The sequence below is a fragment of the Apodemus sylvaticus genome, chromosome 18 (genome assembly GCF_947179515.1).
Source record: "Apodemus sylvaticus chromosome 18, mApoSyl1.1, whole genome shotgun sequence".
Classification (NCBI taxonomy): domain Eukaryota; kingdom Metazoa; phylum Chordata; class Mammalia; order Rodentia; family Muridae; genus Apodemus; species Apodemus sylvaticus.
In genome coordinates, this window is record NC_067489.1 from 51269947 (window position 1) to 51285407 (window position 15461).

The following is a 15461-nucleotide window of genomic DNA, read 5'->3' on the forward strand; positions in this document are numbered from 1 at the left end:
CAGATTGTGGTGGGAAAACAAGATTAGGTATCATCCATTGTTTAAAAGATGAAGCACTTTTACTGAAGTCTATAGGCACATTATACATGTTGCTAATGTGTTAGTGAGAAATATGTCATCCTCAGAACAGCTTTTGCTGGACATATAGAAACATAACTTCTTATTACAGGTTTCAAAAAAAACCCCTAAATATTATGTAAATAGCCTAAAGTTCACATAACCAACGGCAAAATGTAAATGAATCCATCTATTTATCCTTACATATTAAGTCTGTCTAAATGCTTTGTTTCATATGTACAAATACAACAAGAATCAAAGCAAAATACCAATCTAAGTGTTGTTCAACTTGGTATAACTATAATGAAATACATTCAGAGTGAGGCAAATTAAGACACTAATTGCACCTGCCCTTCAGATGTCTTGCTCTGTGAATCTCTCTGCTCTGACCACTAGAGGGCTACACACAGCTTCAGCACTGGGTAAAAGCACAAGAGGAAACCACCTGCATTGCATATGATTGAAAATACTTGCTCTTACCCTGTAGAAGAGAATGCTGAAATCCCGGGTCATCTTCACAAGGTGATGGGCCTGTTTGTCTGACAGCTGACACACCTTAGTGGGAAAGTACAGTTTCATAATTTATTCACGACTATAACCTCACCTACTAGTTCTCTTAAAGAAAATTAACAATAGATTTTAAATTCCTGCATATTCTTTTCCTCTACCACTCTCTAGCTCTGATGTTGGGGATCAAAACGAGGGTCTTATACATGTTAAGCAAGCCAATACCCACGCCTTTGGATCAGTTCTAGAAAACATTCTCCACAGAAACCCAAAGGATTTCAAGAACCTCATGTTTGTTAAGACTCCATTGCAGTATTGCTGCATTGAACTAATTTGTTCAAAGTGTTAAAAAGCAGAACCTATCCTAACATCATCACTAACTGGTTTCTTCTACCATTTAACTACTAGTGACTTGGATTGTATCAAAACCAGCAAGAAACTATATGCAAAAGACAAACGAGGTGTATGTGGACTCATGTAAAAAACATAATTTAGTTAATATATTCTATTTAGCACAAATAGTTGATATCATTAGAATTAAGAGTAACAAATCTGGGTAAGAGCCTTCAATGCAAGCTTCCTCCCTAGAAACAAATGTACAGATGCTGCCCTTCCAGTGTCTCCTGGCTTAGCACCTTCCTCGGTTCATCACTATTCTCTAACATCCCTCTCTCTGGTAATTCTCTCTCCTAGAAAACTAAAAGCACAAGCCTTTCCAGTTGAAAAGCTAAAATTAAAGCCAAGTCCATCCTGGGTCCTAGGATCCCATTCTAGAAGTCTGACATTTTCTCTTCGTGGCCATCTAAGCTAACTGAACTATGATCATGAGTTTTCTTTGACTCCCTGCTCATTCCCTCTTTTTGCCCCTGCTATCTGAATTCCGTCCTTGCCATCCACTGAAATGCTTTATCTTTCCTATTGTTGACATCTATAAGTGGTAAAACATGTGTGCGGTGTAGAGTATACATGTAATATGCCACATGGAAAAAGGAAATGGCTAGCCTAATCCATTCATTCACACTGTAAAGCTAGACACTGCTCAGACACTAGGAAACTGAAGAAAATACTTGCCCTCTCTCGCTGTAGCTATAGAAGATTCTTTAAAAAAAACAAAAAAACAAAAAAACAAAAAAACAAAAAAAACAAAAAAAACACAAAGCATAATGAGTAAAATGTATTTAAAATCAAAACCAATACAAGGTATGGGGAAAATAAAACCAAAGTAAACTAAGGACAAGTGAGGGCAGGAAGTAGGGACACTGCAGTTCTAAACGGAGTCCAAGACACTCATACTAAGAAGCTGACCTTGATCCTAAGACTTAAAGATACCTGGAGTCGGTAGAACACTGGTTTTCAACCTTCCTAATACTAAGACCCTTTACTACAAGTCTTCATGTCCTATTGACCTCCTCTACCATAAATTAATTTTCATTTATAGTTCATAACTGTAATTTTACCAGCTATGAATCATAACGTAAATATCTGTGTTTCACGGTGGCCTTAAGTGACCCTGTGAGTCACTGGATGCTAAAGCATTCACAACGCAAAGGTTGAGACCCATTGTTATAGAGATTATGTTCCAGCACAGATTTCCATTTCTCATTGGATCCTTACAGTATTTAAAGTTAGAAACAGATGTTAAACTATTTATACCTTCACAGCCGGGTGGAGACCACTGTCAAAGAGAGCTTCGTTTTTGATGATGTTCCCCACACCAGGCAGCACCCTCTGATCCAGTAACACATCACATAGCATGCGATCTCTGTGCTTTTTAACTTCATCTTCTGCTCTTGCAAAACTGAACTTTGGTGAACATACATCCAGTTCTTCCATCATTCTGACTCTCTGTTGGCTTTCCACTGAATTCCTATAGAAAGAAGTATATCAATTGTAAATCTGCTTTAAAATGTTGGAGCCGTGAAATGGGCTTTGATCTAAATGCAAACCCTTAACTATATTATAGAATATTAACTATTTGGGAGAACAATTTACAATCCTAGTAACGGTGACATTTTATTAATTATACAGATTTTATTAAGCAAGGTGTGATGTTGTAGCCAAACTATGGATCCAGGTTCTACTGTTTAGTAGCTAAAGTACTTAGTGCTCCTATCAGAATCTTGCTCTATTAATCTTTATGCTCTTTGCTACAATTTTCACATGTGTTAGTTCTTCTATCAACTAACCAAAAAAAAAAATAATAATACCAGTTGAAGAACAACACACACACACACACACACACACACACACAACAAAAAAACAAAAAACAAAAAAAAAAAAACCACAACTCCACTCCTTGTCCTGGTATCTCATTTTTATTTTTTTTTCAAAAGTTAAAACTTGATTATTTTTTTTTACCTGAGTTCTACTGAAGAGTCAAAGAAACGGATCAAGTCATTGGTGAGCTGTATTTCAAAAGCTGGAGAAACGCCTCCTCTATTTTCACACTCCCGTGGGTTAATCAAGATGGAGCCTTTCATTCCGAAATGAATCCTGAAACAGAGCCAGCCCATTTCTGAGTAACAAGCATATCTGGTAACCTCATTTTATTTACTTTTTAAAAATTGTAAACAAACCAATGTTACTCCGAATAGTCACTGTTAAAAAGGAAAAATAAAGGTAGCTAAAAGCACCTTTATTTTTTATAAAAGCACTTCCTAGAGAAATTGTAATTTCCCAATACTTAGCCCAAAAGAACATAGCTGTTTTGTCTGAAGTTGGGTAAAATATCTTTGCTCACAGAATAGTTTAGCATCCTTCCATATCTATTTATTCAAAAGCATAAGCCTAAAAATTGGTTATGGTTTGTTTCTATTTTCTACCAAGTCACTAACATTCATAGTCTTTATTTTAGCCAGAGTGAACTGGAAAATTTACCTATTGCAACCTAAGGTCTACAGGTTAATAAATGTATTTCTTGCCCACTGTTTGAGCTAAGCATTGAGACATCTCTCTATCTTTCTGTCTCTCTGTCTCTCTGTCTCTCTCTCTCTCACACACACACATGGACACACACATACACACACACATGTACACATGCATGCACACACATACATGCCTATATGCAGACATGCATACAGACAAATGAATGCATACAAATACATACATACACACAGACAAACAGACACACACACAGACACACAGACACACACACACACCACAGATTTGTAAAAGATAGATGGAAAGAGAATAAGTAAACAAAGCTTGTACAATTCTTTTCATTTTTAGTTACTTTTACACATATTGGGAAGAAGGTATTTATAGACATTTACAGTTATCTTCAAAGCCACAAGAGAGTGATGACAAATTCATAACCTTTCAGATTCTGTAGAATTGATTAGCCTGTCCAGTTAAAAAGATGTGATTTTGCAAGACCCCCTAATGAAGATCAAAAATTATTCTCAAGATGAACTACTGTGTTCTGCCTTTCAAATCTGTTTCCTCATGGCTTTGTTGAGTTAATAAACATGGTTCTTTTGGCTACCACTGTTCCTGCTGCGTGCTCCTCCTTCCAAAGCACTGTGTCAGAGTCGTACATGAGGTTAGCAAGTCTTAACTTTTAAATGTGGGTTTTTAAGTCTGTGAGCCCCACTATCAATCATAAATGAATTTTACATGCCCTATAGTTCTTGACAGGGAAAATGTGTGCCTGTAAGTACTTCATAATTTAGCTTATGGAGGTGCAGCCCAGTGAAAGGTGCACAACTGTCATGCCCAGAAGCCATCACATCTAAACTCTTTGCAGGTGCATGGCTCATAAAGTGGATTCTAAATCACTTTCTATAATGAAACCACATCCACATCAAAACCTCAAAGGTCATGACCCAAGTAAAACACAGGAGCAGTCCCAGTAAGAACTACAAAGCAAGCACACCTTTGTCTTGAAAAATACATTCAATTTAGGGGCAAAATGCAAATAAAACAACTACTTTATCTCATACTGTTTTGTATTTATAATGTTAAATAACTAGATGTAACTTAACTCCAATTAACAAATAAATGTCGTGTGTACTGTTACCTTTTAGAGTAAGAATATATTGGCATCATGAAACTCTTTGAAGCACAGAAGTATCCAGTCTGTTCTAACAATCGACCCTGATATATATCAGCTCATGACTCTATATTACCTCCAGGAAACAGATCTCAAGAGAAAGCCACCACAAAAATAAATAAATAAACAAACAAATTATTTAAAAAAAATAAAACGCGTAAGGAGAAGAGAGCTAATTTTTTGAGGAGAGGTTTTTTTTTTTTTTTCAATTTTTATTTTTTTATTTGAACATCTGGTCAGTATCTGTTATCTCATGGAATGCTGTTTTGTGGTGTGACCTGTTGACCCATGGTGTGAAATCTACAAAAGGAACATCAGAGGTAGTTTAAATATGAACTGCTTTGTTTGCATTGTGTTTCTGGATATATAATTTCAAACTTGGAAGGTGTATGGATAATTGTTTATATTAGCTAATACTAGTTTCTATGGAGATCAAATAATTTTTTTATTTGATAGATTGTTTATTTATATTTCAAATGATTTCCCCTTTCCTGGATCCCTCCTCTCCGAAAGTCCCATAAGTCCTCTTCCCTCCACCTGTTCCCCAATCAACCACTTCCTGCTTCCCTGTCCTGGTATCCCCCTATACTGTTGCATCGAGCCTTTCCAGGACCAGGGGCCAGTGTGGGGTAGTAAGAAGGCTTGTAATCACTGGAGTCCTGAGAGTGCGCTTAGGTGCACACAGAGGAATCGGGTAGAAGGGATGCTCTGTCCAGGAGACTGAACAGTGCTGCCTTACCCATCACAGCAGCATCCTTCTCAAAGGCTGTCTGCTTCAGGAACACTCCTCTAACAGGAAGCGGAAGTACTGACAGGTGTGGCTGAGGGGAAGGGGATCAGGAGACCTCTGCCCAAGCACCAGTGCATTCAGCTCTGACTCACAAAGTGTAAAAGCCAGAGACAGGATAGGAAAGCCTTCTCTGGCCACCAGATGCTGACTAAAGCGCACCTGCTGTTGAGAGTGAGGTGTTATCTTTCCCTAGAGATGAACCAGGGAGGCAAGATGGCAAGGAATCTCGCAATGATTCAAAGAAAACCTGTTCCTTCAGGAAGGAGAACATCGGGAACTCCAAAACATCTACAGAAGCCATGGCGAGAGACTGTGACCCTGAAACACTGCAACCCTGTGGTCCACACAAAAGCCTGTTCAGAAGAAATTAGGACCTTGCCTCCATTGTTCTATCAGAATTCGTGGGTGGCAAGCAACATTAGTCTCCTTGGAGAGAAGGGAGCGTGAAGATCGGTGGAAACATGACAATGGAACTTTTCAGAAAAAGGGGAAAATACCATCACCCATGCAGCAGCAATAAGAGATGGAGTTCTCTTTTCTTAATGTTCAAAATTAATATTAATGTTTAAAAATGCTTGCAGAATGGTAGGCAAGTTTTCGAGACATTCTAAACCCCAGAATACAAAACTAGAATAAAGAACGATAGGCCTGGTGTGGTAGCCGATGCTTTTAATCCTAGCACTCCAGAGGCAGAGACGGGAAGATTTGAGTTCAAAGCCAGCCTGGTCTACCTAGTGAGTTCTGGACCAGCCAGGGCTAAAGCTGTAAGGCTGGTGCCAAAAAACCAAACAACCAAACCAAACCAAACCAAACCAAAACAAACAAACCAACCAAACAAACAAAAAACAAACTAAAACAAAACAAAGAAACAGCAACAGCTAGACTAAAGAATAGAACAACTCACTCACCTTCAAAACAACAGGAAGAAGGGTGCACAAAAGTCACCCCACAGACACACAAGCACAGCCAGGAAGCAAGTCTTACAGATATGGAAGGAAGCTCAGTGATGTTTGCAAGCCCGCTGCCTCCCCACCAAACCTCAGCACTGCTGCCTGAGGGCACTAAGACGGGCCATGAAGAAGCAGACCATCCCTGAAGTGAGTGGAATCCGAATGCTCCTGATCCTGCTGGCATCTGTGGATGCGCTTGAATGCACAAAATAAGCCAATTACTCTGTATACTACAGGCCCAGGTAATGTTCTATTTAGTCATATAGAGTTGAACTGCAAACCGAGGCATATTTTGGGGAAGGAATTCTACCCTTTATCTCTGAGCTACATCTCAGTGTTTTGTTTTTGTTTTTGTAAGACAAGATCACATTGAATTGTTCGGGTATCTCCTGGGACTTTTGATTCCACCTGGCTCAGCTTCTTGAATGACTGAGATCCTGAGATCTCCTGTATCCACCACTAGACCCAGTTATGACAATGTTTTTGCTTCTAAATCATATACAATAAACCAGTCAGGGTGGTGAAATCAAAGCACGGTGAGTAGGGAGATGGAGGCAGGAGGGTCAGACATTCAAAGCCATCCTATACTATAAAGCATCCTATACTTGAAGCCAGCTTGTGACTTTGATACCCTATCTCAAAAAACCAACAAACCACCCACAGATACACTGTTAATTAAATGTGCAGTCTTGGGTATCCAAAATATAGATTTGAAAAAAAGGAGAAAATATTTGTGTCAGGCTTGGGATGTAAAAGGCAGAGTGCTTATCTACCATGTGGGAAGTCCCTAGTCCAACTCTGACATTGAAATATTGCATCCTTCAGGGAAACTCCTTAAGGTAAATAATTTAAAATATATTCATGCAGTCTCTGGAACTGACCAGATTCACTAGGCTTCTCCCTGACAGAGTAAACCATAAAGGCTGAGAGTCCCTCTTGGAGAGACAAAGCCAGGTTGCAAAGAAGATGCTGAGACCAGGCCTGCTGCCCAGAAGAAACCGAAAGCAGTGGAACAGCCTGGAAAAGGTTCTGACCAACTGAGGTACGTGGAAAGGACACTCTGCAACCTGCCGAGCTGCTGCAGGCTGTGCGGTGTGCTCCAGGTTCCCAGCTTTGGTGAGGTGCCATCCATGCTGGAGTGGACTTTGGTGATGCAGCTGTCTTTGAGCCCTTTCTGCTCCTATAAGCAAACCTCACTATATTCCATGAATAACCCCAATACAACTCAATGGTTCACCAAGTTGGACTTTGGTGGCATCCATCCATACTTTTCTCTGGCCTGAACTCCCTATCTGTGGTGAATAGACATGTGTGTTATGTCTCCCCAGGAAAGTTTTGTCACACAATACCCTGAGCATCACACGTACATACAAATAAAAAAAGTAGAATGCTGTCCAGGAAGATACACAGCCAAGCAGAACAGGAGTTTGCTGAGAAGTGGGACTTCTGCATCTGTCTAGAAAGGGTCCTTTTACTTAACAAACATCCTAAGTCTTTGATGTGTCCAGAACAGTTGCCCCCTTTTTTTTTGTCATTTAAATAACAGAGAATAGTGAGCAAAAGTCCTGAGTCCCTTACTGGCCTCTCCTTTAGCTCTGCCAGGAAAACATTCCTTTAGTCCTTAAAATGCCCTATACCAAGTAAAATCCTTATATGGAGATAAGACTTACGGTATTTCTTCCTCAGAGGCTCTCAAGGCCTCCCTAGGTCCCTACAGTATTATTACATTAGGGTTGCAGTCTGCCTGTGGAACAGAGAGACAAGACTTCCTTCTTCCTTGCTCTGTAGCCTTGGAAAAGTAGCTTAGTCTCTCTCACATCAGTAAAACTAGACAATGCTGGGTATCCCAGTCCTAGAGGCATACAGCAAACTGAAGGACCAGATGAAAACTAAAACATCTAGTTTGATAAAGACTGGTTCAACACACAAGAGGAAGTAGAATAGAGGGCAGTGAGGCTTGTCCCTGACACACCCAGGATATCGGAGGACCAGAAGGCCTTCATGAATATCTAGAACTTACCGAAGACTGAAAAGGCTCCATGTACACCAGACAACAAGCCATGGCTGCTTCTAGCCCTCATCGACCTCAGCCATACACTGATCTCTTGTTGGCATCAGCCTCTGACACCTGCCTGAACTTCTCAGCCTCCTCGTTGTTTTTTTTGGGGGGGGGGGGGGTGGGGGTGGGGGAGGGGTTCTCCTTGTGGTGCCAGCACAACGCCAACTTGCAATGGAGTTCATTAATTTCCTGGGCAGCCTTTGACTGCACCAACACCAGTTGGTAGTAGTTGGCCACTATCCTGGAGGGAATTGGGTAGACTGAGTCGTGGAGGCCACACAGTGGGTCTGTGGTAGCACACTCCGCACCTAAGGGTGGAGAATTGTCTACATGAACTCAGTTGCCACATTTATTACCTTTAATCATTAACTATGGCCCCTCACGGCTGGCCCGGGGCCAGGCTGGGTGGCTCTGATCAGTTTACTTTGATTCAGGAGCTCCTCTTCATTTACCACCATTGGCCCCTGGCCAGTCCTTTCTGTCCCTTCTTCCAACCTCTCCTGGCTATTTTCCAAAAAAACATTTTTTTTTGCTTTTGTTTTCCTTTTTTTTTTCTTTGTTTTTGTTTTGTTTTGTTTCTGTAATCTTGCGACCATTTACTCTTTTTGTTGTTTACAGATCAAACGTGAATGACTGACATCAACCTCAAGGTCATACCTAGATCTCTTTAGCTCCTGACAGGGCCTTGTAGACCTCAGAGAGCAGCTTGAATTTTTCAGTGTCCCCTCTGTTTGGCTGGTTCTCGTCGAGATGTGAGTACAAAGCCAGCCTGCGAAATACACTTCATTAATTTCTTTGAAGAATGCATTTGACCTCACAACGGTAATAGTTGGTCATCATGGTGTAGGAGACTCGTGGATTGAAGCATGAATCTGGTGCTCAGTGTTACTGAACCTGGCAATCTCTGGGTCTCCAGAGAGGAGCCTACACTGACATTACAAAGGACCCTTTCATAGTTAGAACCTATTTCACAACTTGCAGCTACTGCTTAGTGCAGAGTAGCATCCCCAATATTGATAGGAGGCAGGGAGAGGGGACAGCAGCATTTTCCCCAGGGTCCCCTGAGGTGTCCCAGTGTGAGCTGGACAGGCAGGCTGGGTCAGCAGGGGCTTCCACTCTCTCCACCAAGCAACCCCACCTCAGCCATTCTCAGTCTACAATAATTGAGTTACCTACCACTTTTTTTATCATTGGTCTCAGTTTCAGGTTGCCAACAGGCTTACTGACAGCGACTGAGGACAGCCCACTGAATCTCATGGCAGCCCTCAGTCTGTAGGAAAAGGACCTAGAAGGGAGGGGCTTGCTCAGCCATAAGCACTAGAAGGAGAGCTCCTTGCTGGATGGCCTCTCAGGGCATGCTGTCCCTGCCTCATGTCCTCCTCAGCAGATCTTTAAGGAGCTCAAGTTCTGAAGTCACTAAAACATTGAAAAGCAACCTCAGCCACTAAACCCAACAGCTACTTAGATGCACTCAGTTCCACAACTCTAAGGACTCAACAGAAAAGCCTCAAACAGATAAAGAAATAAGTAAGAGAATATCAAGTAAAAACTAATTTTAATTAAAATAGTAATCATAGTAATTTTACATTATATAATTACTCATTGATATTAATGATTGATACTAAGAGACCTAGTACTAAGACTCATGAACAGATGAAAAATTTTTAAGATTTAACTAAAAAAATATGACAGATAAGCTCTTCGAGGAACAGATTAACAGATGTACTAGTAAATGAACTTAAACATAGAATGACAGAAATGAAACCAAGCAAGAGGTATTGATTTAGAAAAAAAAATCTATCTGCTGTTGTTTTCCACGGCTGCTGTTCTTTCTTCCTGCAGAGTCAAATATCACTGGCTATTTATTTATTCCGTATGTGAGACGGACAGACGTCGCTTTACACTGTGCGTCTGCTGGGTTGGATTCTCATGGCTTTCTTTATTTGTTTCCTTTATTGTCCTCTTGATTTTCAATACATACTTTTGGTGAGTTTAGAATTCTCAGTTGAGAGGTTTATTGTTCTGGCAATTTAGCGGCTTCCCTGCTGTCTCTGTCTTGCAGAGTTTCTGATGAAAAGCCCAACAGACTTTTCAACTTTGTTTCTACATATGTCTCTTTCAATCTAGTTGTTTCCAGACTTTGTCTTCATCTGTGCTTCTTAGCACAATGACTAGGGATGTGCGAGGGATATTGGTTTTCATTTGAGGTTCTTTGAAGTTCTACCATATCGGGTTTGCTAAGAAAAATTCTCAGCCATTTAACTCTCCAAAAATGTCTGTTTTTTTCTTTGGGTTACAGTTGCAAGTATTTGCTTTAGAGCATCTGACTTATACCAAATCTTCATTCAATCTGCACAACTCTTCTCTGACTTTGCTAGTTTTTGTATTGCTGTGATCAGAAATCCTGACAAAACAATCTAAGAAAGAAGAAGGGTTTGTCTTAAATCAAACTTCAAGGGAGTATATATGTATATTCCTATCATGGCAATATATGTATGTTTGTGTGTGTGTGCGCGCATTTGTGTATACTGGTATAGTATACATACTTACTGGTATAGTATATATCCCTACCAAGACACTATATATTCATACAGAGGCAATATATATGTATGTGTGTGTATGTATGTATATGTATATGTGTATGCATATATACATATGTATATACATATGTGTGTGTGTGTGTATATATATATATGTCAGGGCTTGAAAACTCTGGCCATATTATCTCTGCTATAAGGAAGAAGAAAGCCATTTGTATTCTGTTCAATTACCAATTACATTCCCCCTTTTATGCAGCCCAGTATACAAGTTCCTCTTCTTTGGGCTGAGTTTTCATACTTCAGTTAATTTCAACAAGATAATCCTTTACAGGCACATCTAGAAGCTAATCTAATCTAGATATCTTTCCCAGGTATACCCATAGGCTGATCTTCTAGGTTATTCCAGATCCTGTAGGTTGATAGTCAATATTAATCATCCTGTTACATTTTTTTTATATTATATGTCTTACCTTTTCCTTTCTTCCAAGGCCTACAAACACAATGGGCAAGTTAATAGCATATTGATATAAATCTACATAAAATTCAGATAGGACACAAAAATTAACAATTCTTTGGAAGACACTACTATCCTGATATCAGAATTACACAGAAGCATATAAGAATATAAAACTCTGAGCCAACATCTCTCATGAAAACAAATAAAAAAAAATCTCAATAAAAGAAATGTGGCAATATGCAGAAAGGATAAACTATCAAAATGAAGTAGGGGGGTTGATAAGAATCATTTGGTATAATTCACCATATATGTGAAATGAAAAAAAGAAAAAAAGAAAAAAAGAAAAAGAGAAACACCAGCCCTAAGTGTGCCCTAAAACATTCTTTTCTATTCCCACGTCAAAGGGGCAATGAAAGACCTGAACATATAGATAAGGGCTCTCTGGAGGGCCACCGCAAAGCAGTATCATCAGGAACAAATTTGATGACTTAGAACAGACCTGATTCTGAATTTGTGCTGAGTCAGCTATTCTTTGAGGCGCTGGGTATTCACGGGCAAAGAACAGTGGGCCAAAGTCCCTCTTGTCCCAGCAGTGATTGAGGAAAGTAAGGGAGCATTACGGAAAGAGCAAATACTTTTGTTCCAGCCGACAGCAGACTATATTAGTGTTGCTGCAACAGCATTGTGGCGAGGGAGGGGGGGGAGATGCAGAACAGAGGACTAGGGATTCTGGGGAGGCCCCCCAAGGGAAAAAACTGCTTCTTGTCGATCACGTCAGCACTGGATCTGGGCAGTGCTTTAGAGTAGGCCTGCTCAAGTCTTGACCAGTTAGCTTCCCTGTTTGAAGCTTTCAATAAACTTATTCTTTTAGCTCCCAAGTCACCTGCTTTGTTTGATCCTGTCTGCCAGCAACCTATCCCCACTGCACTAGTGTAGCCATGTTGTAGATGTTATTATATATCATATAAACTACAAAGGTAATGCTTGATGCAGGCAAAGAAAAAATAAAGTAAACAGCAAAGAGAGTAAGAGCGTGTTATCTCACAGTCTAGTCAATATCACAGTTGAGATTCCTCGGTAGTGCACCCTAGAAAAGAGAAAATATGTTTGGGAAGGAAGAAGTAGAAGTGGCGCAGTTCACAGATGCTATAACTATTTACATAGACTTCCTATCTCAAAACCACACACCCTATACACACCAAAATATGCAAAGAAGAAAGCTAGAAATAATTAATATCAGCAAAGTTGCAGGATACAAGGCCAAGACACAGTCAAAAGTTTTACTAGAGATGAACTGAAAATTCAAATTTTAAAACAATGACCCTTTACAATACAAAAATCATCAACTGTTCTGGACAACCTTCACTGTCAGCCTGACACAGACTAGGGTCAACTATAAGGAAGAGCCCAGTTGAAGATTTGGCAGGGTCAGGTTGGTTTGAGAGCATGTCTCTGGGGTGTGGTCTTGATGCGTGATTTATGCAAGAGGTCTGAGCCCTCTTAGGCTATATAAGAAAGCTGGCTAAGTACCAGCGAGTAAGCAATGTTTCTTTATGGTTTTTGTTTCAGTTCCTGATGGAATTACTGCCCAACTTCCCTCAATAATAAACCATGACCTGGAAAGGTAAACTAAAACAAACCTTTTCTTCCCTAAGGAACTTTGGTCTCAGTGTTTGTTAGAGCAACAGATCCCAGCTAAAGCATCAACTTACCTAGAAATATAAAATATGCCTGAGGCTGGAAACTAAGAAAACAGATAAAAGAAATAAAAAAGACATATGTTCTGCATTAATAGGGCAGGGCACAACATTGTGAACCTAACAACAATCACCTAATATATAAAAATTCAGTATAAGCTCTATCAAACCCTCAAGTATACTTGATCGGAATTTTGCTGCAGTCAAAATGCTGAGCCTAAGATATGGAAAACCATAAAAAATAAAACAGCAAAACTAATCTTGAAGCTTCCTAAATATACATATTTAAGCTTCGTATAATATACATATATAAATTTAATACAGAGCTACCATATTATGGAAGAGACCATACCTGTGCTACTAAATAAACTTACCCAGTACCAGGAATGGACTACATACTTGGAGTCATTGGGAAAACTCGTACCACAGATCCCTACCCCAGACATTACGGGCTATCTCCAAACTTGACAGTAAGAGCCAGATACTGAAGCTATCACCTACTTAGGTTGCAGAATATGAAACCCAGCTGATACTCAACTGGAAGCTTCATCCCTACTGACTAGAGCCCATAGGACTGGGAGTTGCTATGTACATACCTGGCGGGAGAAAGAAACTGTGAATCTCACCCAGCTATGATCCCTGTGAACTGCACAAATGATCAGCCTATAAAATATGCCCACTGGAGCAAGAGTGGCAGGAATGTCACCGGAGCAACCGAAGATTTGTTGTTGTTGTTGTTCTTCTTTTATTTAAGACCTACTTTATGAGACAGGAACCCATCCCTGACATTGTTAATGAAGCCAAAAACCTGAGACTAAATAGGCAATGGGCCCTAGAGGAAACCTACTATTACTATTTTGTTCAATGAACACAGCAATAAAATGCATCTTGATGACATGCTGCTGTACCTATAGATGGAATGTCACTCAATCCTAATCAGAGGTTCCTTCTTTTAGATGCTAACTAACACAGAGACCCACAGCGAGACACAAACAGAGAGTAAGAGATGTTAGAGTACTTAGCCCTGTATGGGATGCCTTTATCACATCCTTCACCTCAAGTCTCAGGGGTCTATGTGGAGGTGGAGGACAGAAAACTCGAAAGAACCAGCACTGGTAGATGACGTCATGGACTCAGTGTGTTCTAAACACTACAGGACAGATCCACATATGACTTACAGAGTCTGTGGTAGGATGCAGAGGAGAAAGTCCTACCCTTAGCAAAGACGCTGTTCCTAACTGATGGCTTCTGGGGAAGATCTTCAATGAAGTATGACTGGACATATCAACCAGATTTCAGGCAGACCCTGTGCTTAGGCATAGATGGACAAAACAAATTGAACTCCATTTTTGGTTGGTTGGTTTGAAGAAAAAGAGCATGACATTTGCTAGGTAGAGAGGGTGGGAGGGTCTGGAAGCAGTTGGAGGAAGGGAAAGAATACAATCAAAATATGTTGTAAACAATTCTCAAAGAATAAATAAAATAGATAAATGGAATAAAGCAAGATGACTCATCTACCATATCTGAACTCACTTTAAGATACTGTATTATTGGTGAAAACGGATACCTGGATCCATTAAAGATTATGGTGAGCTCAGAAATACACATATGAGGTAAACTTTTCTCAATAACATTGAAGAGAAATGTACAAAAGGAAATGTAATCAACATAAAGGCTGGCAGGACAAGTGGATATAAACAAGGAGGAAACACCACACAAACAGAAAAGCACTAAAACTCTTGTCCTCCGCTCCACTCAGACTTCACTCAGAGTGACTCAGTATCTTAAACATACTGAGATAGTAAGCGCTCACAAATCAAATGTAACAAGTGACTTTGTAGTAGGGAACATTAGAAAGTTATTATAACACTGTGGATCCAATGAAGAAAACAAAATAATTTAGAAGTCATTAATACTAAAACTAGTTGATCTTCAAAAGACATAATTTAAAAAAAAATGAAGAGACAAGGCACAGCAATAGGTTAGGAATGCACTTTTTAAAATTAAAGTCATATTGTAATATGGGATTCTGTGGCGCTTGTATTACTAAATTCCAACAGCTGTCTGCCAGTGACCTTGAATTGTCACACCAGAAGAGTCACTAGTGCTGCAGGAAATTCAGAGTAAGCAAGCCAGTGATTTTTTTTCCCCTACCCATATATTGAGATAGGTACTCTCTAGGGATGCCACTGGTTCACATAGCTTGAAGATGTGATTGCCCTTGTGTAGAACTTCATGGAGCATTTACTGACAGCCCCTCACTGAGAAACGACTCCCTCCTTATCAGTGTGGTGGGGGAACATTTGATAAAAAGCCTCCCTCTCATCCCACCAAAATAAATCTACACTTAACA

The 15461-nt window shown here is 39.9% G+C and overlaps 1 protein-coding gene across 3 annotated transcripts in view; it reads right to left on the minus strand.

Moving 5' to 3' along the window:
* The window catches only part of Neil3 (nei like DNA glycosylase 3), a 52366-nt gene that overhangs the window by 20699 nt on the left and 16206 nt on the right, over positions 1-15461 (minus strand). For 2 of the 3 annotated variants that reach the window (XM_052162450.1, XM_052162449.1), the window contains 3 exons: positions 2923-3057; positions 2218-2431; positions 538-612 (listed from right to left, as the gene is read on the minus strand). In XM_052162450.1, the coding sequence (XP_052018410.1) occupies positions 538-612; positions 2218-2431; positions 2923-3057 (424 nt within the window). Of the gene's footprint in view, positions 1-537; positions 613-2217; positions 2432-2922; positions 3058-9071; positions 9184-15461 lie in introns of all 3 variants that reach the window. The other variant, XM_052162451.1, reaches the window with a different exon arrangement.